Below are 25,278 nucleotides of genomic sequence, written 5' to 3'. Positions count from 1 at the left end.
TTTTGTGGTTATGTGGTGGTAAACGTGATTCTTATACTCGTTGGCTCCTCATGGTTCATTCATGTTGTTTATTTAAATATTTTTTGTAATTATTTTTGAACATTTTGTGATTGTTGCATCTCTCTGTCACAATTTCTGGTCATTTTGCATCATTTTGTAGTTGATTTGTGGATATTTTGTGTATTTTTATTCCGTTTTTGAGTTTTCTTTTGTGTCTTTGTGGACTGTTACGTGTTTCGTGTCATTCTCTCCCTGTTTTCTGTGTGTGTGTTTCATCAGCATTTGTTGTTTGTAGTTGTTTTGTGTCTTTGCAGTAACCGTGTGTGTTCCTCTGCTTCCAGAGTCTCCGAGCAGTCAGCCTCCTCAGAGGAAGAGCTCCCTCAGCGACAGCTGCCGCCTCAAGATAGAAAGGTTGGAGCAGGTGAGTGTTTGTGAGTCGCACCTTTGAACGCTTCACGCTGACGTTGAAACAGCAGAGTCAGCAGGATGAACCAACCAGGAGGCAAGAAAAAAACCAAACACGTAAATCTGCACAGAAACTATCGAGTCCTCAGTGCGACAGCATGAGGTGATGATTTCCCTGCACGCTGACGGGAACGCCACGAACATCATTCAGCTTCATGGGAACCGAGGAAAAACCTTTTTGTTCCCAAATCCAAACAAAACACAAAATGTGTTTGTGTACTTCATCACGACACAACAGTGTCAGCTGAACCAATTCATGAGCCGATACTCTCTTCTAATTGGTCAGCGGCTGTTTGTCAGTGTGTGTTTGCACCATGTGAGCTGTGTATCGATCTGTGTGTGTGGTTGTGTCCAGGCTCTGGAGCTGATTGGCCTGAAGCCCTCCGACACTCAGCGGCAGACGCTCCGGTCCAGACTGCGAGCTGATCCGGCTGGGACGGTGGCCTTCACAGGTAAGACATCATCGCTCAGCTCACCTGTGGCTGTCCTCCTGCAGGTGTCCCTCATCCTCACACCTGTGCAGGACATCATGTACTTTTATTTGTATTTAGCTCTTGTTTCTTTTCATGATTGAAGGTTTTAAGCGCAGCTCTGAGGTAAACTGATGACTGTGCTGCTGTGTTTGGACCATGTTGGTCTCCAGCAGTCAGGAGGTTTCCTGCTGTGTCCTTGTTGGATGTTTTTAGCTGGAGTTTTGTTTCTCCTGCGTTCGGCTTTACTCGCCTCCTTCCCTCCTTTGTGCCCTCGGCGGTTTCACCTGGGAAACTGGGACTCGATTCTTCTGACGTCGCAGCGACTCGAGCTTTGCACACTTTCTGCTCACTTGCGTTAACTCAGAGCTTTTATTCTGCTTTGTGGGTTTTACTGCACTGTTTGAAAAAGTGAAGGAAAAGCAGAGAGCTTCAGTAGAAAGAATAAAATGTCTTTGTCTGCTGCTGGACATCAGAGTTGAAACGTAGAAACTGTTGCTGCTGTTGGAGCAGCTGTTTGAACTGAATTCTTCTGAGCAGCCACCAGGTCGTCACCATCACACACAGAGGGGATCCATTAATCTCACTGTTCGTAGAATAAAAACAGAAGGTGTGGTCACATGGCTGACTGTGCTCAGAGATGATCCATATTGTGTTTTCATTCACCATTTGCACAGTTTAAAGGAGGCTTGGTGATGTGGCGCGGCAGCGTTGAAGATGAAAGTCAAGTGCAGGACGCAGGTCTGCAGGTTTCGTCGCTGCTTCGGCCTCAGAGAGGCTCGGGTTGGCGTTCTGCCTCCTGCTGAGCGCTCGTGTCTGTTTTCTGTTCCCAGACTTCGAGAGCCTGATCAAGGAGCTGTTCAAGCCTCAGCTGGAGGAGCTGGGCGTCACGCAGCCCGGGTCTCGCTTCACGTCCGACGACCTGTTCAGCTTGCTGGAGTCGCCCAGCGACCCGAGGGTAGGAGCGTGCAGCACAGCGCACACGCCTGATGTCACACAGTTACTGAACTTTATAAACAACTTTTAACTGTAATTTACTTTAAACTCATAGAAAAGATGCTGAGTGACTCATCCTGTATGTATGCACGTATATGCAGCCTTCAGGAAAAGCACAACAGAGTACTAACACAGTTTTCAGTTTTGCAGTGCAGACAGTGTTTGTAGAATATTACAGTATGTTAAAGTATGTGGGGGGTGTGGGGGGGTCATCAGTGTCAGTCACAGCACGGAGGTGGTGGAGGCGGTCACAGCAACAGAGCAGGGAACACCTGGAGAAGGTGTAGGTGGGAATGATGCTGTCTGTGCGGCGTTTCTAACGGGATCGATTCTGCTTCTTTATTTTTATCTTTTCATTTTATTGTTTATTAGAATAAAAAAGTGACCTTTAAGCTCCAGTTTTACTTTGCTGGTTATAAGCAAAATAAAAACGTGGACATGGTGAGCAGTCGCTTTATTTATACGTCTGTTAGTACAGTATGAGTGATGATGTCATCAGATGATGTCATTAACAATGCTCCCAAAGTCTCCAACAGAACAAACACTGCTGTAAAGTTTTAATATGGGAGTCAGTGGGGACTCACTGCTGCCTCCGGTGGTTTTCTGAGATCACCTGGATTCATCAGACTGAGGATCATCCAGGTTTAAGTGAACAGGAGCACGTGATGACTCCACGTCCACTCCACTGTGGACGCTGCCATTGAACAGGAGGGTCCTATCAGCAGAGCTGTGCTGGGGTCACACAGGGTCACACAGGGTCACACAGGTTCGGTGGACTTGAGAGCAGCAGCAGCTGCACCTGTGAGAGGATACAGGTGTGATTAATGTTCAGGTCATCGTCACACAAGCCTCAATGTGCTGCTTTCACTCGCTCTTCATCATTTACGGCACTTTCAGCCTGACACTCACGCTAACGAGATGCTAACGAATCGTTCTCTGTCGCAGATGTTTCTGATGTGTTTGTGTGTTTGTGCAGCCGTCACTGTCGGACTCAGAGGACCTGGAGGAGATGGAGCGGCTCAGGAAGGAGCACATCGAGGCTCTGAGGGAGATCAAGAGGCTGCAGGTAGACTCACGCCTGAGTCATTTTGTAGAATTCAATCATATCCAAAGAAAAGTGGGCTTCAGTAAATATTCTAAAGTGTCGGTTCTGATCTGCAGGAGCAGCTGGTCGAGTCTCAGAGAGTCCACCATCAGATGGAGGAGGAGCTCAGCAAGGTCAAACAGGTGAGTCACGCCTGCTGCACTCATCCGACCTGCGCACGTGTGTGAAAACAGGAAGTCATACACAGGTCATGTGTTGGTCAGTGGCTGTGGTGGATGCTGGAGTCAGGAGTGTGTGTGAGACGAGGTGTGATCAGCAGGTGGAGCCCTTCATACACACACACACACACACACACACAAACCGACCTGCAGGTGTGATGATAAAGAGCTTGTGTGTGTGTGTGTGTGTGTGTGTGTGTGTGTGTGTGTGTGTGTGTGTGTGTGTGTGTGTGTGTGTGTGTGTGTGTGGGAGGACTGTGAGCCCCGTGGTGAATCTGTTTTTATTTTGGGCTCTAGAATAGCTCCTCCTCCTCCTCCTCCCCACATTGTGTTTGTTGTGATTCAGAGCTGAAGGGTCTCGGCCTCTCTCGCTCCCGCTCGGTTGCATAAATCAATCAATATCTACATTTAGCCGACAAGTGCACCATAACAACAAAGGCCGGTGGGGCGTTTCCTTACCTGAGTTTCAGACCCAAGGAGCAGAAATGAGGAGGATGCAGAGCTGAGCGTTCACTTCCTGCTCTGCAGTCGCGCCTTTAGCTTCTCGCCGAGTGTTGGCAGGTTTGCAGACATTGGACTTTTTCTATTCTTTGCTTTTTCATAGTGAAACCTTTTTCTTCTTGGACTCTGCCAGAGCAGCTTTGCATGACACACAGTTCATAATAATCATTCCTTATGTGATTCTGGGCCTTGGTGCAGGCCCTCAGTTCATCCTCTGTCTGAAACAGGTTATTTTAGCCCCGCCCATTGTGAACAAAACGCTAATGGGTGGGTCCTGGGATATCTCCCATCTATGACATCATACAGTTAAAAGAGTAAAAACACTGTGTGGAACTGAGTGTCAGAGCAGTCTGTTCATCCAGTGGCTTCATTATTAGAAACTTTGACCATGCTAATGAACATCCAGGGGAAACGCCCCCTGCTGACCATCAGAAGGAATGCAGTACCACTTCAGTGTGCACCTGAGGTGCAGAGGCACTGCATCGACTCACAAACTCTAAGAACACTTTAAAATATTCTGAAGTCTACTTTGCGTCTCTGTCATCTGTCCTGGTATAAAAGCAGGTTTTAAGCAACGTTAGCTGCTCAGACATGTCCTGGCTGCCTGCAGTCACATCAGGGCGCAGATCACGACTGTCAGCTTCAGCGCTGCCTGCATATTTAACAAACCTGCACAGCTGAATTAAGCTGACAGCCTTTAATCGTCTGAGGGAGGATTTGATCAGGTTTCCAGGCTGGAGTCACTTAGCCTTCCACACTCACACTGTGTTTGCATGCAGATAAATCACCTGGACATCATTATTGTTATTATTATAATCTGATCCAGGTTCCGCCTGTTTCGGAAACTGTGTTTGCTTGTCAGTAAAAGTCGTTGGAGGTGTGAGTCGTTGGTGCTCCTGAATAAGCTGAAGTGCTTTTAATATCCTTTGTCTGAGCGTGGCATTTTAACGGCTCTGCCACAGCTTTCAGCTTCGAGATGGAGAAGTTATGTTATTATTACATAACAGTCAAACAAAGCAGGAAGCAGCCGTCGGTGCAAATGTGAGTGTTGTTTCTCAGGGAGCACAAAAACCTTTGGTCTGGGTAGAAGCGGGACCGGCCGCTGCTCTTTTGTTCCGCCGCGCGCTGCCAGGCTGTACAGCTTGTGCACAGCGAGGGATTTTTCTTCCATTATGCTGCCTTTTCTGGGGAGCGAGCAGGCGGGCGGAGGAGAGCGGGCTGACATGCTCCTTCATTAGAGATGGAAGTCAGCCTTTAAGACGGGGGGGGGCTCTCAGAGCCCCTCGGGCCCCCCTGAAGCCACAGCTGGAGGGAAGAGAGCTCACGCTGGGATCCATTAGTTACCAAACCATACACCACACACACACAGACACACACACAGACACACTCACACCTCATCTCCACACTTAGTGGACACTCTACACTGGAAACCATCCAGGAGTCTAATTTTACCAGCCAGTGTGTCCCAGTTCTGAGCCACTCTGCTCTGATGGTCACACTTGTGCTGTGTTGTTGGACAGCGTGTCGCGCTACTGTGCAGCACAAATTACAGTAAATGATGTCCTCCAGAGGCACAAAGTAAAGAAAAGACTTGCATTCCTGTTGGACTCCATTATTAAACGAGGACATTCATGCACAGCGATGTTGTCACCCTGCCCGTGGACCGTGGTTTCATGTAAAGAAAACCCAGTAATTATGTTCTTTATGATGAGGGCAGCGAGTGAAGCATGGCCTGTATATAAAAGATGGATGTAGTCACCATGACATCACCCACTGGTTTTGGTCTCGTTAGCCTTTTGGCAGTAATAATGTTGTTATTTGGACCATATATAAAAGTGAGCGTGGACCGACACTTGCTCTCTGGGTTGTTGGAGACTCAAGTGGCCATCAGAGGAACTGCAGTTTTTTTGAGTAATTCCACGTTGGGTTTATATTTCAGTCCTGGAAGCTCCTGTGTGAAGGTAATGTGCTGAATTAAGTCGATGTACGTGACCTTTGCAGTTGTGACAAAGTTTAAAGTTATCACTGTTGTTTCATTTTAGGTAACTATTCATATACTGAAGGAGTGGCAGGTAAAGAAGTGTGTGATCCCCCTATAGATGGAACACACCCTCCAGTCCCACTTCTTAAAGATCACCACCCCAGCCTGCCAATCCAGAGGTACCACTCCTGATCTCCACACAATATTGTAGAGGCGTGTCAACCATTACAGCCCTAAAACGTCCACAGCCATGCTGGCACCTATTGGCTGCCTCCAAAGTCCCACAGGGTATCCCAGCGGGATAGTGCTTCTTCTTCAGCCGTTCCCCTCACCTGTGAGGGGGTTACCACCATGACAGGCACCAACCTCCTTGTAGCCGTAGAGCAGTGCAGCAGCTTCAGTAGTGTAGGTGCTGACCACGGTCCATTCAGACTCAATGTCCCCATGTCTCCCCTACTCGGACTGACTTTCCTCGGTTTACCACAGTTTTCACTCAATAAGTCATGAGAGCATCTCGTTCATGAAAATCAAAACTGCCATTTTTGAAACCCGGCAATGAGGGAAATGGCTCCAAGAAACGACGCTATGGTCCCCAAGTCTGGCGAAAAGCCACAGACCGAGCAGCAGGTATATTCTTGCCTCAATGTCCACCTTTGTTGTAGCGTTCGTGTCGTATGCAATGTAAAATCACTCGATCTGAGTTGAGCTGTGGTGAGTCGATCCGAGTAGGTGTTTTTGGGAAAGGTGCTCACATGTTCAGGCACCTTCCATCGCAATCAGATATGATGATACGATCTCAAAATTGACCTGCTGCCTAGAGTGTCCTGGTGCCACGAGCACTTATGGACACCTTTATGTTTGAACATGGTGTTTTTATGGACAAACTGTGGTTTGCACGGGAATCCAGTACCAGAACACCACTGGGGTTCAGACCTGGGAGGCCATTCCTCCCAGTCACGCCCCTCCATGTCTCACTGTTGTTGACCAGATAAGCGTTGAAGTCTCCCAGTAAGACATTTTTTCAAAGTTTCCAAAAAACTTTCCCCATTCAACAAAAAAAAAACAATTCATTACTTTTGCTTGATGTCCCTACTTTCCATTAATGTCCTCGCTCCAAAGGTTAAAACCTGAGATTGGTCCCCACAGAGCTGGAGTGGTGGACATGAACATAAACCTCATTCTTGAAACGGCAGTTTGCAGATTTTTTAATTACTAGAGAAAATTGGAGGTAACAGATGGATGACACACACTATGTGTGTGCGCGCGTGTGTGTGTGTGTGTGTGTGTGTGTGTGTGTGTGTGTGTGTGTGTGTGTGTGTGTGTGTGTGTGAGTGTGTGTGTGTGTGTCCAGCATTTCAGAATCTTGTTCATAAATCATTGCATTTACTTCATGTGTGTTCTGTTAGCTTCCACTGCATATGATGTCGCAGCAGGAGGATGAGAGCTGCCAAATTCTCCCCAGTCTGCTTCCTCTTTGCCTCGAGTGTGTGTGTGTGTGTGTGTGTGTGTGTGTGTGTGTGTGTGTGTGTGTGTGTGTGTGTGTGTGTGTGTGTGTGTGTGTGTGTGTGTGTGTGTGTGATCTCAGGCACTCAGAGCTCAGTAAACCCTCAGTTTCAGACAATTTGTTCTCATTATAGCAGATAAATATATTTCTTTTTTGCCTGCATGAGTATCTTTACATGAGGGGGAGTTTTGGGCCCCCGTGGCATCACTGAGAGTTAAAAACTGTCTAAATTCTTTCATCTTTAATAAAATGATCAGCGTTGCTGCTTTACCAGGTGTAACAATGAAGTTTAACATCCAGGCATCCATGAAAACAGGATTTATGAAGTTTAACTGAGTTAGAAGTTAGCAGGAAGTTAGCTCGCTAGCTTCCACCTAAACATGATATAGCATGTTCTGACTGAGAGATTTCTGAGGTAGTTTAAAAAAATCTCAGTTGGGGAGTATAAAGTTTCTCAAGGCTCTGGATTAGTGGGTCTGTCCTGGCTGGTACAACTCTGCAAAATGCTTTAAGTGGAGGAGGGTGGATCTGCACAGGCAGACTTGAGTGGCGGTTCCTGCTTGTTGACATATGGACTCTGTGGCTCACAGTGCCCTGCGGGGGATTCTCAGAGAGTGTGGGGTATCTCTCCCCTGTCATGGGCCATTCAACCCCACACCACCACGATGGTGAGAGCTTGGATTGCCAGTAGGTCAGTTATTACTGGTATTACTCTGTCAGGGCTGGACTTTGTCACAGATTATGTTCATAAATTGTATATGCAAAATTTCTAGGTGAAGTGGTGGGCGTCTCCTGTTGGCATCAAATGATGATGGTTTAGTGCGGGCTTCAAGTGTATTGGGCTCTTCACCCTCAGACATGAAAGATTGACAGGTGGATTGGTGAAGTGCCGGCAGTGCTGCGGATGCTGTAATGTGATGAGAAGACAGGGGAGCGTGAAGGCAAAGCTGCTAAATTTAACAGTTGATTCTCAGCAATGACCGCGAGCTCAGGGAGTGACCAAAAGAATGAGCAGCAGAAATGAATAATGGCGTCTGGGCTAAGCCTTAGAGATCGAGTAAGGAGTCCAGTCATTCAGGAGGAGCGCGCAGGAAGTCGCTACACCACATCGAAAAGAGCCGGTTAAGGTGGTCCAGTATGTGACTTGGAGGTTTCCAAGTCATCTCCTTGGCCAGGGTTTTCATTCACACAGAAACTGAAGGGACAACAGTCTGTGACATGTGACACCCATGAAGACGGACATCTTCAAGGTGTGAATGAGACCACCTCCACCTGGAAGGTACAATCGAAGCAAGAGGAGAGGCCAGGAGCTGCGATCACAGTGCTTTGTTAACTAATGACAACCATTACACACACACAAACATTTCCCCTGACAACAACAATGACAGTAGAACAGAACAAGAGGAGGAGGGGCCACAGTGAGAGAGACCAATGAGGAGGACGAGCATGAAGAGGCGAGTAGCTTCTTAATACTGTGAGGGTGAGAGGTGAAAGGTTTGTCATAAATCAGCTTTTTTTCTCCCCAAACTGCACCTCCTTAATTATTAATAAAGTCAAACACACTGAACTCTGTGCATGTGTGTGTGCTGCATGTCTAATCAGTGATATCCACTCTGGTCTTGTTGTAATGAGCAAACCTGCTGTGAAATTATTCACTAAATTGGGTGTTTCTTTGTGTGTGTGTGTGTGTGTGTGTGTGTGTGTGTGTGTGTGTGTGTGTGTGTGTGTGTGTGTGTGTGTGTGAGTGTGTGTGTGTCCAGCATTTCAGAATCTTGTTCATAAATCATTGCATTTACTTCATGTGTGTTCTGTTAGCTTCCACTGCATATGATGTCGCAGCAGGAGGATGAGAGCTGCCAAATTCTCCCCAGTCTGCTTCCTCTTTGCCTCGAGTGTGTGTGTGTGTGTGTGTGTGTGTGTGTGTGTGTGTGTGTGTGATCTCAGGCACTCAGAGCTCAGTAAACCCTCAGTTTCAGACAATTTGTTCTCATTATAGCAGATAAATATATTTCTTTTTTGCCTGCATGAGTATCTTTACATGAGGGGGAGTTTTGGGCCCCCGTGGCATCACTGAGAGTTAAAAACTGTCTAAATTCTTTCATCTTTAATAAAATGATCAGCGTTGCTGCTTTACCAGGTGTAACAATGAAGTTTAACATCCAGGCATCCATGAAAACAGGATTTATGAAGTTTAACTGAGTTAGAAGTTAGCAGGAAGTTAGCTCGCTAGCTTCCACCTAAACATGATATAGCATGTTCTGACTGAGAGATTTCTGAGGTAGTTTAAAAAAATCTCAGTTGGGGAGTATAAAGTTTCTCAAGGCTCTGGATTAGTGGGTCTGTCCTGGCTGGTACAACTCTGCAAAATGCTTTAAGTGGAGGAGGGTGGATCTGCACAGGCAGACTTGAGTGGCGGTTCCTGCTTGTTGACATATGGACTCTGTGGCTCACAGTGCCCTGCGGGGGATTCTCAGAGAGTGTGGGGTATCTCTCCCCTGTCATGGGCCATTCAACCCCACACCACCACGATGGTGAGAGCTTGGATTGCCAGTAGGTCAGTTATTACTGGTATTACTCTGTCAGGGCTGGACTTTGTCACAGATTATGTTCATAAATTGTATATGCAAAATTTCTAGGTGAAGTGGTGGGCGTCTCCTGTTGGCATCAAATGATGATGGTTTAGTGCGGGCTTCAAGTGTATTGGGCTCTTCACCCTCAGACATGAAAGATTGACAGGTGGATTGGTGAAGTGCCGGCAGTGCTGCGGATGCTGTAATGTGATGAGAAGACAGGGGAGCGTGAAGGCAAAGCTGCTAAATTTAACAGTTGATTCTCAGCAATGACCGCGAGCTCAGGGAGTGACCAAAAGAATGAGCAGCAGAAATGAATAATGGCGTCTGGGCTAAGCCTTAGAGATCGAGTAAGGAGTCCAGTCATTCAGGAGGAGCGCGCAGGAAGTCGCTACACCACATCGAAAAGAGCCGGTTAAGGTGGTCCAGTATGTGACTTGGAGGTTTCCAAGTCATCTCCTTGGCCAGGGTTTTCATTCACACAGAAACTGAAGGGACAACAGTCTGTGACATGTGACACCCATGAAGACGGACATCTTCAAGGTGTGAATGAGACCACCTCCACCTGGAAGGTACAATCGAAGCAAGAGGAGAGGCCAGGAGCTGCGATCACAGTGCTTTGTTAACTAATGACAACCATTACACACACACAAACATTTCCCCTGACAACAACAATGACAGTAGAACAGAACAAGAGGAGGAGGGGCCACAGTGAGAGAGACCAATGAGGAGGACGAGCATGAAGAGGCGAGTAGCTTCTTAATACTGTGAGGGTGAGAGGTGAAAGGTTTGTCATAAATCAGCTTTTTTTCTCCCCAAACTGCACCTCCTTAATTATTAATAAAGTCAAACACACTGAACTCTGTGCATGTGTGTGTGCTGCATGTCTAATCAGTGATATCCACTCTGGTCTTGTTGTAATGAGCAAACCTGCTGTGAAATTATTCACTAAATTGGGTGTTTCTTTGTGTGTGTGTGTGTGTGTGTGTGTGTGTGTGTGTGTGTGTGTGTGTGTGTGTGTGTGTGTGTGTGTGTGTGTGTGTGTGTGTGAGTGTGTGTGTGTCCAGCATTTCAGAATCTTGTTCATAAATCATTGCATTTACTTCATGTGTGTTCTGTTAGCTTCCACTGCATATGATGTCGCAGCAGGAGGATGAGAGCTGCCAAATTCTCCCCAGTCTGCTTCCTCTTTGCCTCGAGTGTGTGTGTGTGTGTGTGTGTGTGTGTGTGTGTGTGTGTGATCTCAGGCACTCAGAGCTCAGTAAACCCTCAGTTTCAGACAATTTGTTCTCATTATAGCAGATAAATATATTTCTTTTTTGCCTGCATGAGTATCTTTACATGAGGGGGAGTTTTGGGCCCCCGTGGTGTTTTGCATGCTCCTCGGTGAAATCTTGCAGTGTTTCTTTCCTGGTTCGTGTTGCACTGAGTGTTGTGACAAAACTCAGTGTTCACTCTGATCTGTTAGTGCCACCAAAGATCAGTTTACCGTGCGATGTTTATTTCAGCGCTGCAGGGTTACAGGTTATTGGCTGCCAGTGTGCCAACTGTACTGGGAGTGGTTGCTTCCAGTTATGAGTGTCTAATTATTGCTGGTGTCTGTTTCACTGCCCTGAGAGTTACATAACCTCCACGCTACAGACTGGCTCTCCCTCTGCATCAAAGATCACATGGGGTCAAAGCCCAGCTGGGCCCGTATGCCAGCACATATTTCCCTCTGGCCTGTAGTGCTTTTATTCATCTGCATAGCTTGAGTTGTGACGTGCTCCTGTTTGCTTTATCGAACATGGAGCTCCAAATTTCTCATGGTTTTCATCCAAGTCTGAGGCCACGGTGGTCAGCATGAAGAGGTGGAGCGCCCACTCTGGCAATGGTTAAGTGTCTCGGGGTTTCCCGGGCGAGTGTTGGGGTGATGCCTGCGCACTCTGCACCTATAGCAACAAGCTGAGAGCAGTGACATACAAGCTTCCTCTGAAGGGTGTAGCTTGGATTTCTGGGACTTCAGTCAGTGGAGGTGGTTTGGGTGTCTGACCAGGGTTCCTCCCGGGTGCCTCGTTGGTGTGGTGGTTGTCCAACTGGCCTTGGGGCAGGAAATGATGTGCTTTAGCTGGTCTGTGAGCTCTTACTCGTATCTTGCTCTTAGAGCTGCAGGCAGGGCTGGACTGGGACAAAAAATCGGCCCGGGCATTTTGACTAGAGACCAGCCCACCAGGTATTACAGGAAAAACCATAAAGCCTTTGAATGAAAGCAAACGCTGTGGTGACGGTGATGTACAGTCTTGTTGGTATATGTATGATTTCTATATGTTGTACATCAGATAAAAACTTTGGTTGTAAGATTCAGATAATTATTTAATAAAAGCTAGACATTTTAAATGAGAATAAGAAAGTATTTCTTTGTGCCCCCCTCTCCCTGTTAATGCCCTACCTGCCCCCTGGCAACACTTTGCTAGACCCGCCCCTGCACAGTCACCAGCTGTCAGTTACACAGAAAAGGATCCTGGTGTTATTTGTCTCCCAGAAACAGTTCATAACTTCAACTCATCCATGTCACCTAAAAGGTAAACCTGTTTCTCCATCACAGCTCTGATGGTTCAGTAAGGACATCTCCTGGTTTCATCTTCATGTTTCCCTCTCACCACATATCCAAACCATATCATGACCAGCAGCTCTACAGCTGTGGCTCCAGCAAACATCAGCTGATACTAGAAATTAATATTAAATAAATTCTAACAGCTAACAGCTGATCAAGCTTAAACGTGCTGCTGTTGTTTAGCGCGACATCCGCTGGTTTCTTCTTTCTGGCGCAAAGTGGACGATAAACAAACAAGAGAGCCGATCAGCTGATCACTGATCAGTTTCATGATTGAAGTAGAAACAGGAGAGAGAGGGGAGAGAATGAGAGAAGAAGAGGCAGCTGCAGCGTAAAGACACAGAATAAATCCAGCTTTGTGTCTTTTTCATTGTAGCTGAAGTCTGGGACAAACTGTGTTCCTTTTCACCTCAAAACGAAATGTGTAATATTTTCTCTGAATACCAGACGATTCCATCTTTTTACGGGACGGTTGGCAGCTACTAACTTATGAATAAAATAAAGCTCACTATCAGTAACATCATAGCACCACCCAGCTGTATAGAAACTCCGTCATGCTAGCTAGTAGCAGTACGAGTTATTGTAACTGACTGTAAAAAGTCAGCACAACGAAAATAAACTAAACTTGGTTCATATCTGACCCAGATAGACTGCAGCTCATAACTTCTTACCTGGAGTTCAGTTCACCGCCTCGGGGCTCTGCTCCTCCTGCCTCCCCTTCCCCTCATCCACCTGCTGGCCTCTGTGGAAGCTCCGCCACAGCCACCACCAAACAACTGAGTTGTTTTTACACATCTGCCAGCATCTGGCCAATACACCACCTTTCACTGTTTATACTGTTATAAAAAAATAAAATAAAATAAAAAATCATCGGCCCATAAAAACAAAAAATCAAATCACCGAGCAAATGCCCGGTGGGCCGATGGCCAGTCCAGCTATGGCTGCAGGAGGTGGATAAGTGGGCGAAGAGTTTGGGCTTCACTGTGAATGAAAAGCTGCCAGCTGCAACTGAAATATGACTAAAATTGAGACAGCATTTGTTGTGCTTTGATTCTGTAGAGAAACTAACAGGTTTAGACACATCGGTGACTCATTGTTACACGGCTGTCGTTCACACTCTGTTTGACACAGGAGTAAAAATGTTTGTTTGCAGAGCAGCATGTCAGCGTCACTCTGAGCTGGTGAAAGGTGTGTGTTTAAAATGCTGCTGGTCCACAGAGCCCAGCCTTGTTCACTTTGACCTGACTGAATGTGGCTTTGTGGTTTTTGCAGAGTTCAGATCGGGCACAGTGCTGACGTTTTGAAAAATAATGAGCCAGGAGTGAGACGAGGACATGAAGTAAGCTCTGTGTCTTGTTTTTGTTCCAGCATTGTTACGTAAGAGAGCGCCAGCCAGTCAGTCGGGCCCGGCCGCGCTCTTAAATCACACAATCAAACAATAAGAGCTCATTCCGAGAAAAACTCCACCAACAACAACAACCTGCCAAAAAGCGACGATGACCTGTCGTTTTATTTTTAGCTCAAGCATTACTCATGCTGACGGTGTGACTGCACAGAGACGTCTGAGTCTTAACAGCGACTGCAGTGCTCACTGAAATATCACCTGGTCAATGCACCGTCATGAAATGTTATAATGGCATTCATGGTCCTCAGAGGATGACGTCTACTGATGCTGACGGCTGGTAGATTCTGCTCACTCTGGAGGGCATGGTCATCGGCCTCTGGTAACACTGTGAGGGACCTTGATCAGGAAACGTTCTTCAGTGCAGTTCATGCACAAATATGTAGGACTGCTTTCCTGCCTGGTTCTGCAGGAGGTTTCTTCCTGTTCAAAGGGAGTTTTTCCTTCCCACTGTCGCCAAAGTGCTTGCTCACAGGGGTTGTCTGATTATCTGTGTTACTATAGTGGTTTTAGCTTACAATAAAGTGCGCCCTGAGCCGACTGTTGATGTGAAATAAATAAAATGAATTAGCATCTCATAAACTGCATTTGTGGAACGTTTATAAGTGTCAGTGTTGTTTTAAATGATTAGAGGTTTATTTTAACCTAGTTTTATAAAAAATGAGTGCACATTAAAGTCAGTTTAAAGACACTGAAAACCATTTTTCTGCTCCTCATTTTGTCTCGACTTCATCTGGTCCTTTAGTCTGACTTTCTAAGGAGTCTTTCCTGTTTTGGAGTTTCTATCGTTCTCCTGTTCACTGCTAGTTTACTTGGATTTCATGGCTTTTGGATCTTGGCTGTAGCCTACAGATCTCAAAGTGAAGCCGATGATTACGTGCTTCAAACCTGCATTATTTCTAACGATGGGGTTAATGTCAGTGAGAAATTCCTTGCTCACCTCTTTCACATTTTCCTGATCAATTCATGGTGTCAGCTGCTGGTAAAAATCAAGATAAAGGTTTAGTGCCGTGAGCGTTCATCAACAGTTTGATCGATCTTTGTCACCAGACGGAGGTTTGTTTTATTGTTTTGATGATAACGCTGCTCTCCAACCGTAGGTAACCTTATCACAGACAGAGGTATGCTGAGCGCTGACAGGCCTGCTGGGACTCGACTGCACAGCCTGCTGATTCAGAGAAACGTCCCCGAGGCCACAGCAAAGAGCCTCATCACACTAACTCATCCTGACACCACGAATCCCAAATCATGGCACGACCACCTGGGAGGCCTCTCAAAAGCACTGAGCAGGGCCTGAAAGCACCACTGAAAGTCTACTGAGTAATCCCTCAGGTTCTTCTTCTACCCCATCCTCCCCCTCTCCTCTTCCTCCACTCTTTCTGACAGGAAGTGAAACACAGCGCGGAGGAGAGCCGAGCTCTGAGGACTCGAATCCAGCTGGCTGAGGCAGCCCAGAAGCAGGCCAGAGGGATGGAGATGGACTACGAGGAGGTGATCCACCTGCTGGAGGCTGAGATCGCAGAGCTGAAGACTCAGAGGATGGAGCACCAGGCACCAGCCAACAAGGTGACTCACACCACATGGATCAGTTCACGGTAGGCACCGAGCAGAGCTGCTCTCTGACGATTACCGCAGAGTCCCGGTCAGCTAAGTACTTTTATTTCTCTAGATTATGTGTGAAACCATTTTCAGCTTCAGTTATGTGGCACATTTATAAAACTGGAAGGATGAGGAAGCAGGAAGGCAGCTGACTGCACCGTCCAACCAGCCACCAAGCAAACCCATTTGGTGTATTTGGTGACAGAGCCGCTTCCCTCTCTGACGTAGGCTTTGCAGAAATCCGCTCAGCGTTGTTTCTCTGAGCCATCGGCACAAAACAAAAGTCTGCAGAAAGAAACAAAAGTGCTCACACTGGAAACAAAGAGCTTTTGTCCAAACGCCAGAGCACGACTGCATGCAAACACTCCTCCTTTTCATTAACAGCTTTTACTGGTCACGCACCAAAGACAAGCACAGGAAATGAGACTTTTGTAAGATGTTTGGCCTCTTTGGCTCCTGTCTGTGTTTGTGGTGTCTGCTTTAGTCTCCGTGAACCAGTTCATCGAACACTAATTTACAGTTAAATGACCTGTTTCAGGGTCGCCGGCTCCACTGCTTTTAATTTAACATATTTATGATCGTTTTAAAAAGCGCTGAGAAAGGGAACTGAAAAGGTTGGACGTGTAACAGCCAGTTACAGTTAAAGCAGAAACAGGAGCCAAAAATGAGCTTTTTGTTTTACTGAAGAGAAGCTTGATGCAAAAGTATTTAAACAGACAGGGAGGAAGCGGTGACACCCGAGGGGGGTAGCTCAGCAGGTAATCACAGTGGGAAAAACTGTGGGCAGGAAGTAAGGACTACTTTCTTTAAAGGACGAGATGTGAAACAGGAAGTGCACAGGAGACGAAGATCATAAATGTCCAGAACCTGAATGTTTTTGATCTCAGGAGGAGACGGACGAGCTGAAGAAGAGAGCGGCCGTCCTGGAGTGTCAGCTGCGGAAGAGCGAGGCGGCCAAAAAGGGTTTCGAGATGTCAACGGGAAAACTGCTGAGCTTTGTGGAGGTAAAACTTTTCAGCTTTCAGACATCACGATACAGCAACACTTTCAAAAATAGTTTCATTCACAGTCATTGTTTGTAGGGGAAAGACTCCCATTGACCCAAATGGCAAAGGTCATCTTTAAAAGCAGATGAGGTTTGAGTGGAGATCACAGAGTGAGAAGTAAGAGATGTGCTCGCTGCTGCTGTGGGTTTGAAATCAGATCCTTTCATCAGTGTTGACTGTCGACAGAGAAAATAATGGCCTTCAGATAACTCTCATACCGAGGAGACGTTTTACATGAAAAGATGTTTTCAGCAGGATTATTTCTGTTTATGAAATAAGTTTTTGGTGCAGCTGGAAAACAAAATAAAAGACAAAGAAGAAAACAAACAACCTTCTTTTTTGTTTGTTTGTTTCTGCAGAATGTTCAGGAGTTCCTACTCGAAAGTCACGGCCCCCCAAAGAGCTACAGGTAGAGTGTGTGTGTGTGTGTGTGTGTGTGTGTTCTTGTAAATATATTCTTGTGAGAACCATTGTAAATGTTTCACCTTGTGAGGTCCTCAGTGTGATAAAGGACTTCACTGTTAGTATTCAGTAAATTTACTATAGCAAAAGTACTGCAGTAAACTCTATGGGTAAAAGAGTAGTGTATGTTAATGTACTGCAGTATGTGCAGTACTAACTGTAATGCTGTAAATGTGCAGCAGGTTTGCAGTGACGTGCTGACCAGAGCACAGAGAGTCAGTGACAACGAGTCAATGGCAATGTGAAGTTAACAGGTGGCGAGCGATTAAGAAGCTGTTGACAGACATATGAGGAGATGTTAAATAGGTTAGAGGGTTACCTTGGCAACCACATCCTGGAAAGTCCATTAAGGACAAACCATCAGCCACGACCAGCAACCAGCTGATCACTTCCTCTGCTCACCTGGTTTCTCTCATCGGTTATTTTGACATTAAAGTTGCTGAATCTTATTGACTTTCTGCTGTCATTGCTTGAGATGGGCTTATACAGAGCCTGAGAGTGCATCATCATCATTATTATTATCATTATTATTATTATTATTATGGTCCTCAGGGTGCCCACAAAGACAGCTGAATCACAAACCTGTGTGTTCGATGATAATTGAGAGCCTGCTGTTCGTTAGCGACGCGGTGGCCGTCCTAACGAGTCAATCTGCTCAGTGTGAGCTGGTAAAGCGGTCGCTATAGAAACAAGCAGCCTTCATCTGTATGTTTCATTACTGTGTGTGTGAATTTACATCAGTGTGTGTGTTTGTGTGTGTATGTGTCCCTACCTGAACAGGGTGGTTCAGTGGAAAGAGAAACTTGAGTTCACCAAGTTTCAAACACACGGCTCAGTTTGACCCGTCAGGACAGCTCACGTGTGTGTGCACAGTATATGTAATAATGTGTGTTTACAGGTTACTGTGTGCGTGTGTGTGTGTGTCTGTGTGTGAATAGACTGTGACTGCGACCCCGACACCTCAGTCTGTCACGTAATGATCCAGCTGAGAGCAGAGCCCATTAGCCCAGGTTACACACACACACACTCTCTCTCACACACTCTCACACTCAGCGGTCCAGCTTGACCCACTTCAGTGCAGGTAGGACAGCAGTTACTTCCTGTTAATGGTCGCCCGCAGTGAGCGGCGGTGAGATGGCGGCGTTATGAAATGAGGAGCGTGTGTGAGGTCACTCTGTGCTCGTTATCAACAATCATCTGATCAACTTCCACAAAGACACCAACAAAGAAGAGTAGGTCACACGTTACAGCACTTCCTGATCTAATTTCCTCGTTTTTCTAACTCTCATCCTTGTTTCCTCTCTCCTTCCTCATATTATCCTTTCCATTCTTTTATCCTTCCTTTTCCTCTATTTTTTTTTGTTCTTTCCTTTTTCATCTTGTACGTGTCTTTTCTATTTTAACTCTCCTTCCTCACAACCTTTCTTTCTGCAGATTTCTCCTCCTCTCACTCCTTATTTCCATCCATCAGTCTCCATCTTTCCTTCCTTTCCATTTTCCTTATTTCTGACTTTCCTTAAGTCTTTGTCTTTCTAATTTTTTTTGTTCCATTTCTCTTTCTATCTTTCCTTCTTTGCTGTCTTTCATCTTACCTTGTGCCCTTTATTACTGTCATCTTTCCTTTTCTTATCCTCTCAGCGTTAATTTAACCCCCCAGCTCTTCTTCTTCTTCTTCTTCTTCTTCTTCTTCTTCTTCTTCTTCTTCTTCAGTGTTTATTCGATTTCTCCTGCCTCCTCTCTCTGTTTTCCTCTTATCACCTCCTCATCGTGGTTTCCTCAGCTCCTTCTGGCTGCTTGTGTAACTCTGATTCAGTGAATCGGGTCACTCGGTCAGGTTATCAGCTCGGACACCTCCTGCCTGCTTCCTTTTATTTCAGTCCAGGTCAGTGGGACACCTCCACTCGTCTTTCATAACCGTGGGACCCCCCCACCGGGCCCTGCCTTTCCTTTTATTCACCTGTCTGGTTGTTTCTGGGCCACCAGGCAGCTAAAATGTCAGCCGGCGCCTCTGTGAGTGCGTTCAGAGACGCAGGCGTGAGGCTTGAGTCAGAAATAAAGGCTCATTGATGCCGACTCAGTGGCTTTCTGAATCATGAATATCAGTCTTATTAAGGTCGTTAGTCATCAGCGCCACAGTACTGACAGAAAGAAATGTCCCTGAGGACGGAGGAGCAGGTTCATACTGGGGGGAGGATAGTAGAGCGCTGTGAGACGGCAGGAAGTGACCTGACGGTTTGGTCCACACAGCGTCTGCAGGGTTTGAAGAGTGCACCGATCAACCGACCGGGACCAGAATCTGTCCTGATTGGTCACCACTCGGTCAGCCTCACGTACGTCTGATATTGAGCACACACACAGCAGTGCAGGTAAAAAGTCACACACTTACAACTACATGCTAACACGCTATTAGCGTGGAAGCTCCTCGCTGTCAGTAAAGAGAACATTCGCTAAACGGGAGGAAACACCATGGAAACGTCCGTAACAACAAACCAGATGAGGCGCTTGAATCACCTTCACACAGCTGACATGGACGTTCAAAAGAAGCTAATGCTAAAGTAGGGCTGAGAGCCACCTACAAGCTAGTAGCCTCGGTATGAGCAACGAAACAGTTGGGATGGATGTCCTGCTTTCAGCTGAAATCCTAAATGTGCCAGAAAATAATGAAAATACCTGAAATGTATTTAATACAAAGCCTGTGCAGCTTCTTTTGTCTGGTCAGATCTGTCAGTTCCTCATGATCAGCGATCTCAGGGAGAAAACAACCTGCAGCTTGTGAAGTTTAATCTTTTCTTTTACAATCAAAACTTTTTGCATTGAAGGAAAACTGAGTTTGTTTTTTTATCTGCTGTCAGTGAGTTTTCTTAGAAAATCAGAGTAAATATCAGAATAAAACCTGAAATAAGCCGGAGAAAAAGAAGAAGGTAGCAGCTGGTTTGTGTTTTAGTCCATGCTGGGACTCTGATCAGCCAATCACACAACCAATCATTTCACCCTCGACTCAACGAACCAAGTATTTGAAGCCTGAAGCAACACAGTGCTCTCAGCGAGGACGACCTGCCGAGGCTTCGTCGTTTGTTTGGGACATTCTCTGGGCTTTCTGTCCTGAGATTTTGTTATGAAAGGACCTCTGTGAGCTCCGCAGCTGCAGACGACCTCCACCAAGGTCCTCTCAGACCGAGTTAGTGATCGTTGTGTTACTTCACCTCTGACTCATCCTTGTCTCTGTTTGCAGCTCCGGAGATGTCAAAGTCGGGGCGTCGTCTCAAGGTCTCGCTGCCCGCTACAAGAAAAGCCCGTGGACGGCGGCCACACTCGCCCAGGAGGCGCAGGAGCTCACTCGGACTGTCAGAGCCATCCTGGATGTCGACTGTAAGTGATCTCAGCTCCACGCACGCCGGTCTGCATGTCCTCCTCCTCCTGCTCTTCCTGTCTGTGTGTGCTGCCCCGCATGAAGCCGAAACAAACAATCCCGTCGACCCGCCGCTGTGAGCGACTGTCCTCCGTTTCAGTGCTGAGCTTCTAGACGACCCGACTGTTGGAGAACAAAGTCGTCGAGATGTCGGCCGGACTTCAGCATCCAGCCGTGATCCCCACCGCTCTCTCCCCAACACCTCCTCAGCTCCTGCTGAAGGACTCGCCATGTCAGAACTCTGCATGAAAGCATCTGCACACAGAACAGCAGCTTTATTCCAGCGTTTTAACCTGCGTTCGCTGCAGGACGGGTCAGGTGTTTCACCTGGAAACACGACAGGAGAGAGTTTGGTGCAGGTTAACTCACTCGATGAAGGCGTCTGTGAAGCTGAGCGCCTACCTGAATGTTTTCAAGTTTGGCCATCGATGAGAGAAACGGCACCAAAACCCGCAGCTCCACATTCACAATCAATTGTTGTTAATTGCCTGAAGAGAAAGTTTTCATATTGTTCATATTCGTAATAGAACTCAGCTTTATTTAAATATCATTACTTTTCTTTGTCAAAGTGCTAATTTATGTTTGTAACCATTTCCAGCCCTCAGTGTTAGCATTATCAGCTAATTAGTGCTGAGGAACATCCGAATAAAAGCCCAGAATTTCAAAAACCAACATTTAAAGGTCGGCTCTGCGGCGCTTTTTCAGATTCTTCACAAAATTTTAACGCATAAAAGAAACGTGAACGTTAATAAACAGCCGATGCAGGTTCAACGTGACGTCACATTTTCAGGTGGACGAATACGAAAATCCACAGAATTAAAATGTATAATAAATGTTTTTTTAAACATATAGATGTTAATAATCACTGTATGATGATGATGATGCAAAGTTCATATTGGTCTATCCATTAAATACAGGCGGCATGCAGACACACAGCAGCTTTGTTATTGGTCAGTTAGACGTTATTTCTTATCTTTCCATCATTTCCTGTTATAATGGCACCAGAACTCACGATTAACCTGGTGGGTGGATAAAACATTCATGTAGTCCTTTGACTCCTGCCCTGCCTCTGTCTCAATAAATATCTTCATTTAACAAACAGTATAAACAATGTAAACTTACACATTACAGTATCATAAGGTTGCCATGTGCAGTAGCTGCCGCTCCGCCACGAGCGAGCTCACACAGCTTAGATAACTTACTGTAGTTTCTGTCTCATAGCTCAGTGTTTAGTGTCTGAGTGGCTGAACGCTCGTGTTTGTGCAGTAGATTAGCCAGCGACGCATCATCGAACAGTACAGGAGGAGAAACCTGCACGCCGCCCCGCACGCGAACGCCATGTCAGGAAGGACGATGGTCGCGTTAAAACGGGAACTCTGGGATTAAAGAGGCCTTCAGGGGCTTCGATGGCGTTTGGAGGTTTTGCTGTTTGTGTTTTCGGAACAAGCTGCAGATCCCGCGGCGTTCTCTGGGGAAAAGGATCAGCCGCTCTCAACCGTACGGTCGTGACTTTTCTCTGAACAGCTGGGCTGCGACTGAGATTTTTAAAAAGGAATAATTTTTCATGTGAAATTGTCTGAGACGTAAAGACTGACAGAAGTTTTAGATTAAGGGTAAAAGATGTTTAAAAAATCCCACATTAAAATCTCTGAAAACGACCGAACTGTTGTTGAATATTTTGTGCTTCCATTATCTCAAATATTTCCAACAACATTTGAATTCTTCTTCATCTTGGATGCATTTCAATAGCATCACATCATCTTCACTCAGGCCGGCCACCACGCTGACGCAGTAAACCACAGAGGGACAGAAAGACCAGAGGAGACTCAAAATGATTACAAATACATAAAAATCAAAGACTAAGAGACTCAAATGACACGAGGGCTTTGATTCAGTGAGTCTATTTGGAGGAAACGAACACAGAACACACTCTGTCAGGTAACTCTCCAAGCGTCCTTGAATGCACCACCAGGAAGTGTTTGTCAGGGGAACAAGGATGTAGTTCCCAAAGGTGTTTCCAGGTGATACTCGCAGAGAACTAAGGAGAAGCCTCAGGTACGCTGTGCTGCCCAGGAGAATGACAGGTATTCAGGAAATACACAGAGGTGAGAAACTGAAGTGGGTGGAGTGTGTGCGTTTTTAAAGTGTTTCCAGCAAACACACAGAGCTGGGAGATTCACACAGCTCTGTAACAAACAAACTAACAGTTCAGGAAAGCGCTGATGTATTTCCAGAAAATACACAAGCCTTTGTTTAGTTGTATAGTTCTTAACCCCAGCAAATACACAGAGCCAGGACACAGCTCAGTAGGAAGATTAAATTCTGGTAGTTCAGAGAAAAGCAAGGTGTGAATACCGTTTCCAGCAAATACACAGAGGCTGTGTCCCAATTCAGGGTCTGCACGCTTGAAGTACACATTTCAAGTGCGGTTACGTCACCGCCACGTGACGACGGCTGTCCCAATTCGAAGTGTACTTCAAATGCATACTCCAAATGCGCCGTCGATTTCCCCAAATACCAAGCGTGGTCCGGTGCACGCTTCGTGGTCCCATATATCCCACAATTCATAGCGCGGCGGTGGGTGTGGATAATTTTGCCGCAAAATACGGCAGAAGGGAGCGGCCGAAGAGGTTTTTTTTTTCCAAACTTTATTGAACTTATAAAGCGAACAGTCAGTCATTCCAGTTCAGTTTGTACAGTAGACATGCAAGGCAAATAAGAGTAACAATATACAGCACAATGAAATAAGAAGGATAAATAAATAAAGGATAAGAAAAGAAAAAAAGAAAAAAATGGGGGGGGGGCATGTGACAGACTTCATAACTTTGTACTTGAAAGTTGTGACAGCTCATTCGTTAAACATTTCTGAATGAATTTCAATCAATGATAAACCTTTTTTATTGGAAGTTAATTTAAGAGAGTTTAAGTAATAATCACTTTCAATCAAAAACACATTAAATGATGGGGTTGAGTTTTGAAATTGACATTTATGTATGTGGAAGTTCCTTAATAAGATGGAGCGGCCGAAGAGTGAACTGTCAAAAGTACTGAATATGACGTCACTTATTTATGTGCGAATGTTTAATAAGTAAAGTCAGTCATATATCCACAAACACAACAAGCTGAAAGTCAGTGATATATGTATATGTGTGTATATATACAGTGGGTGCTGGACTTGGGGTGAAACCCTCCATGCATGGTAAGGAGCTTTCTTGTCTTTATGTCAGTGGCTTCTATCTCCTCCTTTGGCCAGCCTATTACCCCAGCAGGGTACCTGATCACAGGCACCCCCCCGACACTAACAAGCTGATCTACTATATATATATATATATATATATATATATATATATATATATATATATATATATATATTAGGGGTGCAACGATATTCGTATCGATATTGAACCGTTCGATACAGTGCTTTCGGTTCGGTACGCATATGTATCGAACAATACAACATTTGTAATTTATTTTATCAATTTTCCTTCTGACGATGCTGTCTGTGTTGAGCGCTCAGTGAATCTGTGTTCGACTACTCCGCCTAGGCTGCACTGTCGAGCGCAGATCCACTGAGCGCTCAACACAGACAGCATAGTCAGGAGGAAGAGCGCAGGGCAAGCTAGCGAGACAGAAGTTAAGCTCTCCTTGCAACAGGCAAATTGAACCTCATTCAGATCTGGCGTTTGGAATTATTTTGGTTTTCATGTGACGTATGACCCTGAAGGTAAGCGAGTCATGGACTAAAGTAAAACAGTATGTTGGATGTGCCATGCAATGCTCAATTACATTGGTGTGAACTAGTGTGTTAGCGCAGTTAGCTCGTTAACGTGTTGGCCGTCTAGCCCCATGCACGGAGCGATCGGCGGTAGCTCGTTAAGGAGATTTGCCGTGTTGTGGCGTTAAGGTCATTTCAACGAGATTAACCTGAAAGCACTAGTGGGAACACAACGAATATGACTGCACATTTACGCCGACATCATCCTAGTGCAAAGACAAAAACAACAAGCATGCTACTAACTTTAGCCGAGTCATTTAGACAGCCGTTAGCACGTGATTCTCCTTATGCTGCTGAGAATATAGCCCAGAAGAAGCGGATAGTATAGCTTTTATTTTGGAAAGAGACATTTCTCTGTAATAAACTCTCTTTTCCAAAGATGAGTGATTCCTCAATCAGATACAGGGCTCGCAATATCGCTAGCCCGACGTCCCGGAGCTAGCGATTTTTTTCAGTCGGGCTACCAAAATCTATCTCTTCCCTGCCCGTCGGGCTATTGTAGGAAAAATATATGTCAATGCTTTTGCATTCTTTCAGAAATGTAGCTGGGTAATTATGTCATTGGCATCGGTGAGCCACTGTCAATATGTGACATATTGAAATCGCGTTTGAATTTGCGCTTGTTTTTTTGCTTTCACTTTGCAATCGTGCGAACTGTGTATAGAGAGCGACAGCACTGATCTGTGAGTGATGATAATTTGTGCACCAATTCCTCTGACATCGTCTTATTAATCGTTAGCTTACTATGCAAACATGACAAGTGAAATCTCCCGCAGCTTAAACATGTGAGAGGTTGATCGCGCAGAGAATCGCTGAGCTTATGTGAGTCCGTGTGTAAAAGCAGCAGGATATATATTTTAGTTCTGCTGAGCCAAATAAGACAGGTCGGGGTGAAGAAGTGACAGCCAAAGAAAAGCTTACCACAAAACGGAGAAGTTATGACAAATCAGACTATAAGGCAAAAAGAAAGTGCAGCTTTATGGTTTCATGGACAAAAGAATTTCTGTGGCTGCAATATGACGAGCTAAATAACCAGGGCTGCACATAAGTGGTCCGCAGGTGCGCATTCGCTGTCAAAATAAAAAACACGCACAAGGGTTAGGGTTAAATTTAAAAACTGTACTTTTGAGTTAAAATATATATTTATAATTTTAATAAATGACAACTTAAAAATGCATAAACATTTTTTGTATCGAAAAAATATCGAACCGTGACACCAAAGTATCGAACCGAACCGAACCG

At 45.6% G+C, this 25,278-nt stretch overlaps 1 protein-coding gene across 1 annotated transcript in view; it reads left to right on the top strand.

The window, feature by feature from the left end:
• stxbp4 (syntaxin binding protein 4) overlaps positions 1–25,278 on the top strand; it is a 58,372-nt gene that overhangs the window by 26,994 nt on the left and 6,100 nt on the right. Inside the window, exons 12-20 of the mRNA XM_085360295.1 lie at positions 342–421; positions 821–917; positions 1,769–1,893; positions 2,908–2,997; positions 3,093–3,158; positions 15,132–15,311; positions 16,232–16,348; positions 16,750–16,799; positions 20,085–20,221. Coding sequence (XP_085216421.1) covers positions 342–421; positions 821–917; positions 1,769–1,893; positions 2,908–2,997; positions 3,093–3,158; positions 15,132–15,311; positions 16,232–16,348; positions 16,750–16,799; positions 20,085–20,221 — 942 coding nt within the window. The remainder of the gene's footprint in view (positions 1–341; positions 422–820; positions 918–1,768; positions 1,894–2,907; positions 2,998–3,092; positions 3,159–15,131; positions 15,312–16,231; positions 16,349–16,749; positions 16,800–20,084; positions 20,222–25,278) is intronic.

The sequence above is a fragment of the Diplotaxodon limnothrissa genome, linkage group LG8 (assembly GCF_057381915.1).
Source record: "Diplotaxodon limnothrissa isolate DT_005_m linkage group LG8, D_limnothrissa_male_GT1.1, whole genome shotgun sequence".
NCBI lineage: Eukaryota > Metazoa > Chordata > Actinopteri > Cichliformes > Cichlidae > Diplotaxodon > Diplotaxodon limnothrissa.
This window is presented reverse-complemented; position numbering and strand designations above follow the sequence as displayed.